This window comes from Cucurbita pepo, chromosome 18 (assembly GCF_057944985.1).
Source record: "Cucurbita pepo subsp. pepo isolate OVF chromosome 18, ASM5794498v1, whole genome shotgun sequence".
In the NCBI taxonomy this organism is placed as follows: domain Eukaryota; kingdom Viridiplantae; phylum Streptophyta; class Magnoliopsida; order Cucurbitales; family Cucurbitaceae; genus Cucurbita; species Cucurbita pepo.
Window position 1 is genome coordinate 6,840,007 of NC_141815.1, and position 13,277 is coordinate 6,853,283.

General features: G+C 38.4%; 1 protein-coding gene across 1 annotated transcript; it reads left to right on the forward strand.

Annotated features, from left to right (window-relative positions):
* The first annotated feature begins 2,373 nt into the window (after window positions 1-2,373).
* Window positions 2,374-11,249, forward strand: LOC111796255 (serine/threonine-protein phosphatase PP1). Its single transcript, XM_023679016.2, has 4 exons — window positions 2,374-2,788; window positions 8,977-9,536; window positions 9,782-10,003; window positions 10,874-11,249. The coding sequence occupies exons 1-4, from the start codon at window positions 2,614-2,616 to the stop codon at window positions 10,895-10,897; spliced, it is 981 nt and encodes a 326-aa protein (XP_023534784.1). The 5' UTR covers window positions 2,374-2,613; the 3' UTR covers window positions 10,898-11,249.
* The last annotated feature ends 2,028 nt before the right edge of the window (window positions 11,250-13,277 follow it).

Consider the following 13,277-nt stretch of genomic DNA (forward strand, 5'->3'; position numbering starts at 1 on the left):
CTTATTGAAGCTTCATGAAACGATTGAGATTGTTGGGCTAAGCTTCGACGAGATGATGTAGAGTTCGATTAGAAAAGTTTTAAGTAATGGTTAGAAATGATCGCAAGGGCCACAGTGAGGACCATAGCTAAGAAAGATTGAAGCTTCTGCCCCGTTCGTGATCCCGCGTCTTTGTTGGCACACCGCCTCGTGTCCACCCTCATTTGGGGCTCCGCCTCCTCGCTGGCACATCTCCCAGTGTCGGGCTCTGATACCATTTGTAATAGTTCAAACCCACCACTAACGGATATTGTCCTCTTTAGGCTTTCTCTTTCGGGCTTCCTCTTAATGTTTTAAAAACGTGTCTTGAGTTATATTAGCTCTGTTGACGTCATCCAATAGGGTGCTTTGAAAAAGAAGACCAGTTCCTAGCTCGAGTACTATGGCAGAATCTACAGCCCGAGAAAGGAATATTCTTGGTAGGTCTTCCGGAAACTCTTTCACTATTGGTATTGTATCTAAGGTCTTCTCTTTCCTTTTTACATCTATTGCATGTGTTAATATAGCTCAACCCCTTGTTGAACTGGTCTCTTAGCTTTCATCATTGAGACTACCTTTGGGTAGTTCCGGTGAAGGTACCTTTAAACTTAAAGTTGGGTCCCGACAACAGTGAAACTACTACATCCTTTTTATGGCAATTTATACTAGCGTGGTTTTCAACTAACCAGTCCATACCTAGTATTACATTGAAATCTGTCATACTAACTACTATCAGGTTTACGCTTAGGGGTCGATCAGCTACGGTTACTTGGCCATCTTTTACTTTATCTTTAGCTACTAAGTCAACCCGCGGGTACTTACAGACAATACATGCAATAATGGTTCTAGTTTGAACCCTGCATGTTTAACAAAAGGAAAAGACGTTGAACCAGAATCAAATATTGTGAAAGTGTAATTACCTAGAATCGATAGTGTACCTAATAACTACTATTAGGTCTACGACGGGATACTTACAGACAATACATGCAATCAGGGTTCTAGTTCGAACCCTACTTGTTTAAATAAAGGAAAATGCGTTGAACCATAATCAAATATTGTGAAAGCATAATTACTCAGAATCGGTAGTGTACCTAATAACTACTATCAGGTCTACACTTAGGGTTCAATCGACTATGATTACTGGCTATCTTGTGTTAGGTCTATGCTTAGGGTTCGATCAACTACAATTACTTGATTATCTTGTGTAACAAAAGGAACAAATATAAAAAGAATGCGTTGAACCATAATCAAATATTGTGAAATCATAATTACCTAAAATCGCAGTATACCTAATAACTACTATCAGGTCTACGCTTGGGGTACTTACAGACAATACATGCAATAAGGGTTCTAGTTCGAACCCTGCTTGTTTAACAAAAGAAAAATGGGTTAAACCAGAATCAAATACTGTGAAAGTGTAATTACCTAGAAATGGTCTAAATTTAAATTTCGAAAGACCGTAACTTCGAGTTTAATTGGCCAAATTTGATGATTTTTTTTTTTTAAATTTTGCGTAACATTTCAAGATGATATGATAAGGAATCACTACAAGGGGAATAAGATTCAGATTAACGAATATCTCAAGGCAGGAACACTTGTTTGAGATTCGAATCACTCCACAAGCAAGATCGATCATGTCTAGCTTGAATGATTCTTGTTGATCAAATATCTCAAAACAAGAACACTCGTCCTAGATTCGAATCACTCCACAAGCAAGATTGATCATGTCGGCCTTGAATGATTCTACATGCAACCTAAACTACGTAGAATTGCAAAGAAACTTAGCCATTAGCTAAAGAAAACGCTCATTTTACTATATTTTCCAAGTCTAGTTACAAATACAACATACACGACTTTATATAGTCTCAAAATGAAACTAGATATTCCAAGAGTTGTAACATTCATACTTAAGGGTTATAATTAACATTAGTAATTGTAACCTAAAGTAAATAAAAAGTCTTAAAAATATATTAATGAAATACAATAACTCTAGATTACTAATTTATCCAAAATTTATAACATGAAACTTCATTTTTTCTCTAATGTGATATGAATTGAAATATCTTTTGATAATTTCAACAATATTTTCTTCACATTTTCATTGAAGTATATTGTATGATAGATGTCTCTTGGTTCATATCACAAGATCTACACGGAGAAGACGTATTATGTATGAACGACCACCGATGAGAGAGAGAATGTGATATAATTTTAGTTTTGAAAGGGGTAGAAGAAAACCATGTTCTAGAAGACAATTGAGGTGTGTTTTAAAACAGGGAGGGCTTTTTTTGGCTTTGTTTTCTTCCAAGGACGCGAGTAATTAGCATAACATTGACCGATTTAGCGTAAATGGTTCAAAATTTTGGACAATCTTGGTTACTATCGGTACTGGTCGCGGACCTTTTTCTTCCAAAGTCAGCTCTCTCCAAAGTCCCCCTTTTGATCCTTGAGCCACCCCACAGCGGACGACGGCGGCAGCCGACCATGCTATTAAACCCCACCACCACCACCTACGACTTCCTGTTTTCTTTCCCCTTTCTCTATTTCAACAACACCCACTAGACCCTTTTCTTTCGATACCCTTCACACTATCAAATGGACCCTTCACTTCTCGACGATATCATCAATCGTCTTCTCGAGGTCCGTGGTCGTGTCGGCAAGCAGGTTCAGTTGTCCGAGTCTGAGATCCGACAACTCTGTCAAGTTTCCAGAGAGATTTTCTTGCAGCAGCCTAATTTGTTGGAGCTTGAAGCACCCATCAAGATTTGTGGTATCTTTTTCTTACAATACTACTTGTTTTCCTTCCTTCTATGCTAATCTATGAGATTTTGATGTTTGGTTTTGTTTGTAGAAATTCTTGTAGACATGTTTTGTTGTTATTGTGAAATGATTTTGGAGCTTTTCTTAGTCGTAGTTGTTGAAGTCTATTTGGTTAAGTGGTGTTTTGGTTGACATATTTGAAGTACTTGATTTGCTGGGTTCCTTCGTTTTTCTTTGTTCTGTTGTTATGTTGCAGTAATTTGTCAACTTCTTTTAGTTTTAGCCTCTAATGATGAATCCATTTGATTAGTTGTGTGAGATCCCACATCGGTTGGGGAGGAGAACGAAACATTCTTATAAGGGTGTGGAAACCTCTCTCTAGGAGACGCGATTTAAAAACCTTGTGGGGAAGTCCAAAAGGGAAAGCTCAAAGAGGACAATATTTGCTAGCGGTGCACATGGGCTGTTACAAATGGTATTAGAGCCAGACACCGGGCAGTGTGCTAGCGAGGACGCTGGGTCCCCAAGGAGGTGGATTGTGAGATCCCACGTCGGTTGGAGGGGGAACGAAGTATTTCTTGTAAGAGTGTGGAAACCTCTCTCTCTGGTACACACATTTTAAAAACCTCGAGGGGAAGCCTGAAAGGGAAAGCCCAAAGAGGATAATATCTACTAGCGGTGAGCTTAGATTGTTACAAATGGTATCAGAGCCAGACACTGGGCAGTGTGCCAGCGAGGACGCTGGCCCTAAGGAGGGTGGATTGTGATCCCACATCGGTTGAAGAGGAGAACGGAGCATTTCTTATAAGGGTGTGGAAACCTCTTCCTAGTAGACGCATTTTAAAAACTTTGAGAGGAAGCCTGAAAGGGAAAGCCCAAAGAGGATATCTGCTAGCGGTTGGCTTGGGCTGTTACAAATTGGCCCCGTGCTGATGAACCTGTCGGGCTTTTATTTATGTATGCTGACGGCCAGACACAAATACATAGACTTATACACTGGTGTAACCTTCAACCCTTTAATATTTCCCATTGGTTAAGTGGGTCATAGTTGATGAACCTGAGGAGGTGTTTATGCAGACAGAAGATTGCAAACACACAAACATGTATCCGTAGAATATTGCAACGTTCGTGTTTTTTAATAAGAAACGAAACTTTTATTGAAAAAATGAAAAGATATTGATGGTCAAAAGATACCAACTCCACAAGGAAGATAAAGCAAAATAATAATAATAATAATAACAAAACCAAGAACATCTTCTAAGATGAACATAAATCCAGAAAAGAACACCAATAAAAGGCTTGATCAAAGGATACATACTTAAAAGGCTAATTCCTTGTTAAATAGGATTATGTCAATCTTCCTCAAATTAAGATTATCCGTTTGAAACTCCCCCTCGAGTTGATGAATAGATAGCATTCATTCCTAGCTTGGATGCTAACTCGTGAAATAGTAAGCCGTGAAGTCCTTTTGTTAGCACATTTGGTAGTTGAAGCTGTGAGGGCACATGACTCATGCATACTAGCCCTTCTCTAATGCATCCTTAATGAAATGCCAATCGATTTCATTTTGCTTTGTTTTGTCATGTTGGATAAGATTATGAGCAATATTAGGCTGCTTTGTTGTTGCAGTACAACTTTAACGAGCCTTCTCCCTTAATTTGTAAGTCATCAAGGATTATCTTCAGTCATAAGATCTTACATAGTCCTTGTGTAATAGCTTGGAATTCAACCATAAACTAGTTATCGTCCTGTTTACGAGTAAGCCTACCAACAGACCTACTTGTACCTAGTTCTTAGGTCTTGGTCACCGAGACTTGTTGATGCCTCTTGGTCAGGTTGGGGGCACTTGCCCCAACAAAACTTTGACATCTCTCCTGGCCAATTCTCAACTCGGCCACCTCTTGTAGCAAACACTGCAACAAAGCTTTTCTCTGGTCTTGCTGCAACTTCTCTCTTCTTGTCTCTTACATCCAGCTTGAATCTCCTTCACGAACATGTTGGTCTTGACAACTTCTTATGAAGCCACCCACTTAGGCATGCAGAAATGACTTGGATACATGTGCTCCCTTCTCTTTGAGCACATATACGGGCAAACAACCAATTTTCTTGAGTTACTTTCCTCTCTTGTGCTCACTTCTCTAGGAGCACTTCCAGGAGCGTTGTTTGCCTCTCTCGTGCTTACTTCTCTTAAAGTACCTCGCTTGCCTCTCTCGTGCTGAGTTACTTCCCTCTATTTATGGCACTTCTTAGCCATGATTATTATCTTGTTGGATTTATTTAGATTTATCTTATCTTATTACCTATTATCTAGGAATTTATTTAGATTACCTAGTATCTAGAAAATTTAGATTATCTATCGATTTAGATTTAGTCCATCTTTCTCCCTATTAAAAGGGTCATATAATTCTCTAAAAAGAAAATAAGAAAGACAACAAGATATTGCAACATGGTATCAAAGCTCTTCTATTCTGAAAAATCTTATTAGAATCGAACCCCTAACTCAATCGGTTAAGCCTTCATCGCCACCGATCATCCATTGTGATCAAGTTTTATTCGAAGCCTTCATAGCTGTCGTCACTGTAACTAAGTTTCACTTAGTGTGCTTATTTGGAATCCCACATAGCAAGGGGGAAAAAAAGAAAAGGAAGGAGATCTGCCGCTGCCGCTCAAATCAAAAGAAGAATCCAGCAAGTCCACATTTCCTTTGCCGCAAACCCGTATTGCAAATCAGAAGCCACCTCCAAACAAATTTTCAAATCCTTGATACCATTAGTCAAGGATTCCACTGCCCAACCACATCCCATTAGTCAAACTTTTATTTCCACCACAAGCTCATCTAAGACACCATATCTATCTGCATCAAGTGTTCATTTCCCATTCAGCAAGGTTTGTTTTCGTTTTCGTTTTCGTTTTCGTTATCCCGCTAAGCTTTCATATCATAATCCAATTTTATACTCAAGCCCACAAATACTCGAGCCCATTAGCAACACAAGTCCAACATGGTACTCAAGTCCAACGTACACTGTTTTGTGTGGAAGCTTTTACATATCTTTATCCATTTCATTCTTCATTATTCTAGTTTGTCAATTGCTTATTTAAGTACTCCAGAAGGACTTTGGTAAAGAATGCATACTAACAAACCACTTAGATATTTGGTTTTACACTATTGTATGAGTTTTTGAATTCTTTTCCGGGTAAGCACTTGAGCTAAAGGCATTTTACAAATGCTTCCACACAAGTGTAATGTGGTGCCTAGGTCAATCAAGATTTATGGTATCTTTTGCAAACCGTGCCTTTATTTTCTCCCCATAGAAATAGAAAAAACATCCAAATGAGTTAAACTGGCTTCAATATCATACAACTTCCTATCGAACAAAACCAAGGGAAATGAACGAAGAGCTTCCATAAGAAGAATTGAAGCCACAAAGTGAAACTTCAAGATGCATAGATGGTAAAGAAAAGGAAACAATGAGTAGAGGGGTCTATCCCTCAACCACTTATCTTTCTAGGAACAAGTATTCATCCCAATGCCCCTAGATTAATGAACAAAGTAAGAGAAGGAAGAGAGGCCGTCAAAAACAAGAGTGGATTGTCCTCGGCCTATATGATTGTATTTACTTGCAATTACCTTATGCCATAAAGTTTCAAGCCCCTGAGAAAAGAACAACCATTTAGCCAACAAGGCTTCATTACATGTCCTTAAATTTCCTGTACATGGTCACCACAAGAATTTAATCTCTCCAACTGCTAGAAAGAATATTTGAAATGGTGTTTTTCTTCTTCTTGGTAGCTAAAATACAGTGGAAGACCTTGGTGTTATCATCTCTTCCTAGAAGCAATGTTTGAGTCGGTCGATTTTTTAAATAAAATTATAAATGAGTGATGTCACTTCCTCATGAGATCACTGCAGTCTTAAAGAGGTTAAACACCCAAAATGTATACTTGTTCCATAATATTATCTCTTGTTTAAGGTTCTTTAGCTTTATCATAAAGACCTGACCTGGCCATCGTGGAACTTTTTTTCCATCTTTTATCAATGGAAGGGTGAAAAGAATAAATAGCTAATGGTTTTATTCTAAGATTGATTTTGAGAAAGCTTATGGTCATATGAATTGAAGTTTCTTGAATAAAGTATTGTCGAAGGATTAGCCTTAAGTTAGGAGATAGTTGTGCGATTAGTCTGAATAAAGTTTGATTTGCTTGCTGGGTGGAATATTGTCAAAGGATTAACCTTAAGGATTAGTGAAAGTGCTCCAAGAGGAGTGAACACGAGAGAGACAAGTAATGCCTGTGAAAGTGTTTCAAGAGGCGTGAGCATGAGAGAGACGGGTAATGCCCGTGGTAGTGCTCCAAGAGGAGTGAACATGAGAGTGGCAAGCAACCCCTATAGAAGTGCTCCAAGGGGATAGTATGCATGAGTTATGTGTTCTCACGACTTCAACTGACAAATGTGCTAACAAATAGACTTTAGAGCTTACTATTTCATGAGTTAATATCCAAGCTGAGAATGAATAATATCTATCATTCAGCTTGATGGGGAGTGTCGAAGGATTAGCTTTAAGTTAAGAGATATTTCTGTAATCCAATTAAATAAGAGAAGTAGTTGACCTCCGTAATTTATCTCTACTGTTACCTAGTATCTAGTTGCAACAAGTATTTTTTTTTTTTGGGGATAAGACATCAATGTCCATATAGAACAATCTAGGAAATGGTGTAGAAGATAAGACATCAATGTCCATATTTTTTTTCTTGGCTAATGAGGGAGCTAGGGGGAACTTTGAAGTGTGAGAAATCTCGAGATGAGGGGTTGTCCATATCATTTTAGATTCGAAACTTTGTGGCATATCATTTTGTTAGGTCAAAATATATGTGAGATTCAACCTCATTAGGCTCTAGATAGGAGGAATTTGAAACTTCGTAGTGAGGCCTTCTTGGAGAATGCTTATGATGTTTCCGTTTAGAAATTGAAACTTCGAGTTCATAATATAGGATCATTGAGAGCAAGTATGGTTTGTTCTTATGATTGTGTTACAAGTCATAGGGGCGAAGGAAGTTTCATGAGTCACGGGGTGTCCACCGCTTTTGGGTACACAACTTTCCTTAGCTTCTCGATGTTTTGGATGATCTGTTGATTTGTTTCTGGGAAGATTGTTTGGTAAGGGAAAACACCTCATATTAAATTTCGAACAGGTACATGTGCCTTTTATAACATAGAGAGGCTAACTAAATCCCTGGATACAAAGGTCATTTGCTTCATAATGAGATTACACAAATATCTCTTGAATCAATGTTATTCCTTGAACAATTTATGATTAAGTTTATCGTAATCCATCCGCTTAAACTCTTGGGTTCAATGATGATTTGGCATGGTATTAGAGCATGAGGTCCCTAACGTGTAACGGTTTGAGACAACTTTTAGAGCTTTTGAAGTGCAAATGGCTCGTAGCTGGTCTTATTAGTCTATTATTCACGTGTTATTCACCTCCGTCTCGGACAAGGGTGGCTCCTCTTTGGCAAGTTGCTTATTTTGCTGTCTCATGGATCGTTAGGCTTGAGAAACATAGGAGAGTTTTTAGAGATGTAGAGAGTTCTTAGGAGAAAGATCGAGTCTTGGCGTGGTTAAGTGCCTCCTTATAGGTTTCTATAACGAAGTAGCGTTTTTCCATGGCATTGGCATGTTTTTGTTCGCCTTTGTATTCTTTCATTTTTTTTAATCAAAGTTCGGCTTCTTACCAAAAATATATATGGCTTGTTTTGGTTATTTTTCTCGTTTACTTCTTTCGTTTTCTTCAGTTTTTTTCATAAAAAATGAACGCTTCCAGAAAATTAGTGTCCAGGTGCCAAACTTGGTTCTCGACCGTCGCTTCGGTGTACTTCGAACATTGTGTAGTTATCAGTTCTTCTTAGTTCTTCTGTCCTGTTCTTTCAGGTTTTGGTTGTTTCTAGTTAGGTAGCAATTATATGGTGTATAATAAACCTATGATTGATTTGCTATAATAAATATTGCACGTAAATACTCGAATTCAACAAATTGCATGTTCGACCGAAAAATGGTCGCTTGTTCAGAAATATCTTGTTTTCGTGCAACGAAGTCGAACTTTAGTGGCTCGAAAGGATAAGCTAGAGATCGGACAATGGGTTATATTTGTCTTCAATTATGGTTGGTCCTGTTAATGTTGTTCTATTTGTGATGTGTAGGTGACATACATGGGCAATATTCTGATCTATTAAGGCTATTCGAGTACGGTGGGTTACCCCCTCATGCTAACTACTTATTTTTGGGTGATTATGTCGATCGAGGCAAGCAAAGTCTCGAAACCATATGTCTTCTCTTGGCGTATAAAATAAAATATCCCGAGAATTTCTTCATATTGAGAGGGAACCATGAATGTGCTTCTATAAACCGAATATATGGGTTCTACGACGAGTGTAAAAGAAGATTTAATGTTCGGTTATGGAAGACGTTTACCGACTGCTTTAACTGCCTGCCTGTGGCTGCTCTTATTGATGAAAAGATTCTCTGCATGCATGGAGGTTTGTCTCCTGACCTGAATAATTTGGATCAAATTAGAAACATGTCGAGACCAACAGATGTACCGGACACTGGTTTGCTCTGTGATCTTCTCTGGTCCGATCCGAGTAAGGATGTTCAAGGTTGGGGAATGAACGACCGGGGTGTTTCGTTTACTTTTGGTGCTGACAAGGTTACGGAGTTTCTTCAGAAGCATGATTTGGATCTCATTTGTCGTGCTCATCAGGTTTTTCTTGTTTCATTTTTTGAGTCTTTAAAATCACAAAAACTGATTCTACTTGCTGCAAACCACCTTTGTAGAATGATCGAACTTTAACTTGACTCGTGCAGGGGTCATTTTAGAGTAGTTTATAGCAAATTCGATTTCTCGTAAACTCTTTATTGATTGGAGACTGCAATAGTTACTACTAGCTTCGTCCCGTACTGTTCTTTTCGAGCTTCGAAGCTTTTAACTCGCCACTACTTTTATAGGTTGTGGAGGATGGATACGAGTTCTTCGCAGATCGTCAACTTGTAACGATTTTTTCAGCACCGAATTACTGTGGGGAGTTCGATAACGCTGGTGCCATGATGAGTGTGGACGAGACGCTTATGTGTTCGTTTCAAATACTAAAGCCTGCCTATAAGAAGCCTGAGCTGAACTTTGGAAGCACTACCACCTCAAAGCCTGGAAATCCTCCCCCAGGGGTTAAGGTAAACACAATATTCAAGAAAAAGTATTCTTTTCGAGGTTGTTTAGTTTTTCGACATAAAATGTTCGTACCCACCTAGAGTTAGCTTTAGTCGTTTTTGGTCGGATGAAATAGTAGAAAGGATTCTTGGGAGAACGGGTTTATATCTCCTTGTGACTGCCTACCCTTCTTGCCATCGGTTTGTTAAGAATGGGTTCAGATCTCCTAGTTTCTCGATTGTTGAGGATTGTTGGGAGGGAGTCCTACATTGGCTAATCTAGGGAAGTACATCTCCATTGGTTGAGGCCTTTTGGGGAAACGCCCAAAGCAAAACCATGAGAGCTTATGCTCAAAGTGGACAATATCATACCATTATGGAGATCCGTGATTCCTAACATGGTATCAGAGCCATGCCTTAAACTTAGCCATGTCTCTAGAATCCTCAAATATCGAACAAAGAATTGTGAGCCTTGAAGGTGTAGTCAAAAGTGACTAAAGTGTCGAACAAAGGGTGTACTTTGTTCGAGGGCTCCAGAGAAGGAGTCGAGCCTCGATTAAAGGAAGGCTGTTTGAGGGCTCCATAGGCCTCAGGGGAGGCTCTATGTTGTACTTTGTTCGATGGGAGGATTATTGAGGATTGTTGGGAGGGAGTCCGGATCATGAGTTTATAAGTAAGAAATATATCTCCAATGGTATGAGGCCGTTTGGGGAAACAAACAACAAAGCCATGAGAGCTTATGCTCAAAGTGGACAATATCATAATACCATTGTGGAGATCCCGTGATTTCTAACATCTATCACACGGTCCTTGGCATTTACATGCTTACGAACTTTCTTCTTACTCGTGCCATTTTGACTTGCTATTTTCGTTTGATCTTTTCGTATTTTGCAGTCCTTTCTTGGTACAAAATCATGATTTGGTCAGGCACTTAAAAGGAGGTCTCTTGCAGCCAGTTGAGTTTACAAAAATTTGGAAGTTTATCTCCTAGAGGAAACTGTAGGATCATCGATCATTTGATTCTAAACTCAGAATGTTGAAAATTGTAAAAAACAAAAACAAAACGAAAAACGATAAACGAAAAAATTGTAAGGTGAAATATAAGAGGATTACAAATATTGTTTTCTCGATACAAATTCGAGTTATCGAAAATGGTAGGCTGCAAAGGCCTGCTTTTCTTCCTTGTACACTAATTGGCAGCGCCATCGATGCTACCGGTGCTACGAGTTTACTGTATGTGGTACACATTTAATCACGCATTTTGTTCTTATTTCTTGTTCTTTCTCTGGTCGATCGAGATGTTAATATCAGTCTTTTTGTTCATGGTGGCTGCAAATGATAGCCAATTTTACCATTATATCATGATCCAACCTTTGCAACGTCTTCATATCCATTGTTCTTAGCTTGAATGGTCTTATGATGATTTGTTGTTTAAAGCCATGTCTTTATGATTTGTAACGTTTCGTTCTCAGGATTCGGGTTAAGATTTGGAGTATGGATTTAGCATTTGTGTACTCCAACATTTTCTTGTATTCTTGCGACATAATCACTTTACTTGTTTCTAAGAGATGATTGTCTCTATAGACTAACACATGTCTTTTCAGCATGTTTTGTTTGTCTATATGTTTTTTAGAAAAAATTTCAAGAGGTTACCCAACATAGAAGTACACTTAATTTTGGAGTTTTTACGATTGGTCACGGCAAATAAAGTGCACATTGTTGGTATAGGTAAGAACTTTCGTTTCTTTTAAGTCTTTCTTAGTCATTCTATACTTGCTTTTAAATGCCTCACTTTCTTCGTGTGGTGATGGTGGATCACTGTCATATTGAGCTCCAGATGTGGGCATGCTTGTTTCTACCTTCAGTGTATTGTGGACATTAGCTTAGTTTCCAATCCCTTTGTGATGATATCGATTAGGGATGTCTACTTCTAATGGTTGGTGTTTTATGGCTCACGTTGCTACACAATCTAACGTGCAAATTTGAGGTAGGTCGATCATCTTCATCCCTCGTGTTCTCTCTCGTGAATTGATTAATCCAGATATGCAACCATTCCCACGTTCGTGCTTTCTCGATAAAGGGCTATTGAAGATTAGCGATTTGACTAGCACATGGGCGGTGGGCATAGATTTTTCAACGAATTGTGCTAGGGATGTGGTGGATAATGCCTCTTTGATAGTAGAGATTGATTTCGTTTCGTTTGAGGTTGTGCTTGTTTCGAGTGCTTCTCTTCTCCACATGGGAGGTAGCTCTTCTAAGGCCCGTGAGAGAACTTTTTTTTAGACCGATTTCTAATCGATATGATTTATTTATCGATCGCACGTGTATGTTGCAAAATCATGATTTCAAACAAATTTTCAGATTTTTTCTTATTGGTTAGGATTATCATCAAATATGAACAGTTCATTTTTACCATGAAACATTCGAACCAAGACGTCCCTTGCGCTTGAAAGAGAGCTTAGCTCAAATATTTTATTGTTCGAACTCATTTGGGCTGTGAATTTGAGACGTTGAAATTTTTTATTGACTCATTGAAAAAATAATTAAAAAAATAAAAGAATCAAATATAAATTCTTTTTAAATTTTGTAAAGTTAAACCCTCTAGCACTATTTTCATCCATAAATTTCTTGGTGGTATTATTCATTTTCTATAAACATTTTCAAAAAATCAAACCAAAACGGATAAGATTTTTCCATCCTTGCCCATCTCGAGAAACCCTGATGGTATGGCACTGTCCAGGACTCCAGGAGCGTCGTACATCACTACCCATCACCGTTTCACCACTCCCAAATCCACCAATAGAGCTTATTCGATTACAGTCATGGCCACGCCAATCCATAGCCGAATCAGACGTTGGCTTACTCTGTTCAGTATTTTACGAGCAAAAGAATGAGTCTAAGTTTCGGATAATTGAAACCCTTCTTCCGAATTGATAGCAAAATCTGACGAACAAGAACAGAGGGTACCAATGGCAGGCTACGGTACAAGCGAGAGCTATGCTTCTGAAATTGAATTGTTTATATCGCTTGCTGGTGATTCTCATGCTGGGATTTTGGAAGCTTTTCTTAACCCGATGAACGGTTAGCTTTAAGACTTTGCTTGTTCATGTATTTGTACCTTTTTTTAAGACTTTTCTTCTTTTAGCTGATCTATATATTATTGGTTTAGTTTTTGGCCAAAACTGACCCTTGTTGGATATATGTGTGTATATATATTCTATGCTCTTTTAAGTTTTTTTTGACTTGAGTTTCTTGTTATTGATACTGATAAGGATCAGGGTGTTCTATAAGTTTGAAC

Bases quoted from the DNA above. Each gene is read 5' to 3' on its own strand.
- LOC111796255 (XM_023679016.2), top strand. From the start codon at position 2,614: ATGGACCCTTCACTTCTCGACGATATCATCAATCGTCTTCTCGAGGTC. The intron at 9,537-9,781 runs GTTTTTCTTGTT...CTACTTTTATAG, and splicing joins TCATTTGTCGTGCTCATCAG to GTTGTGGAGGATGGATACGA. The intron at 10,004-10,873 runs GTAAACACAATA...CGTATTTTGCAG, and splicing joins ATCCTCCCCCAGGGGTTAAG to TCCTTTCTTGGTACAAAATC.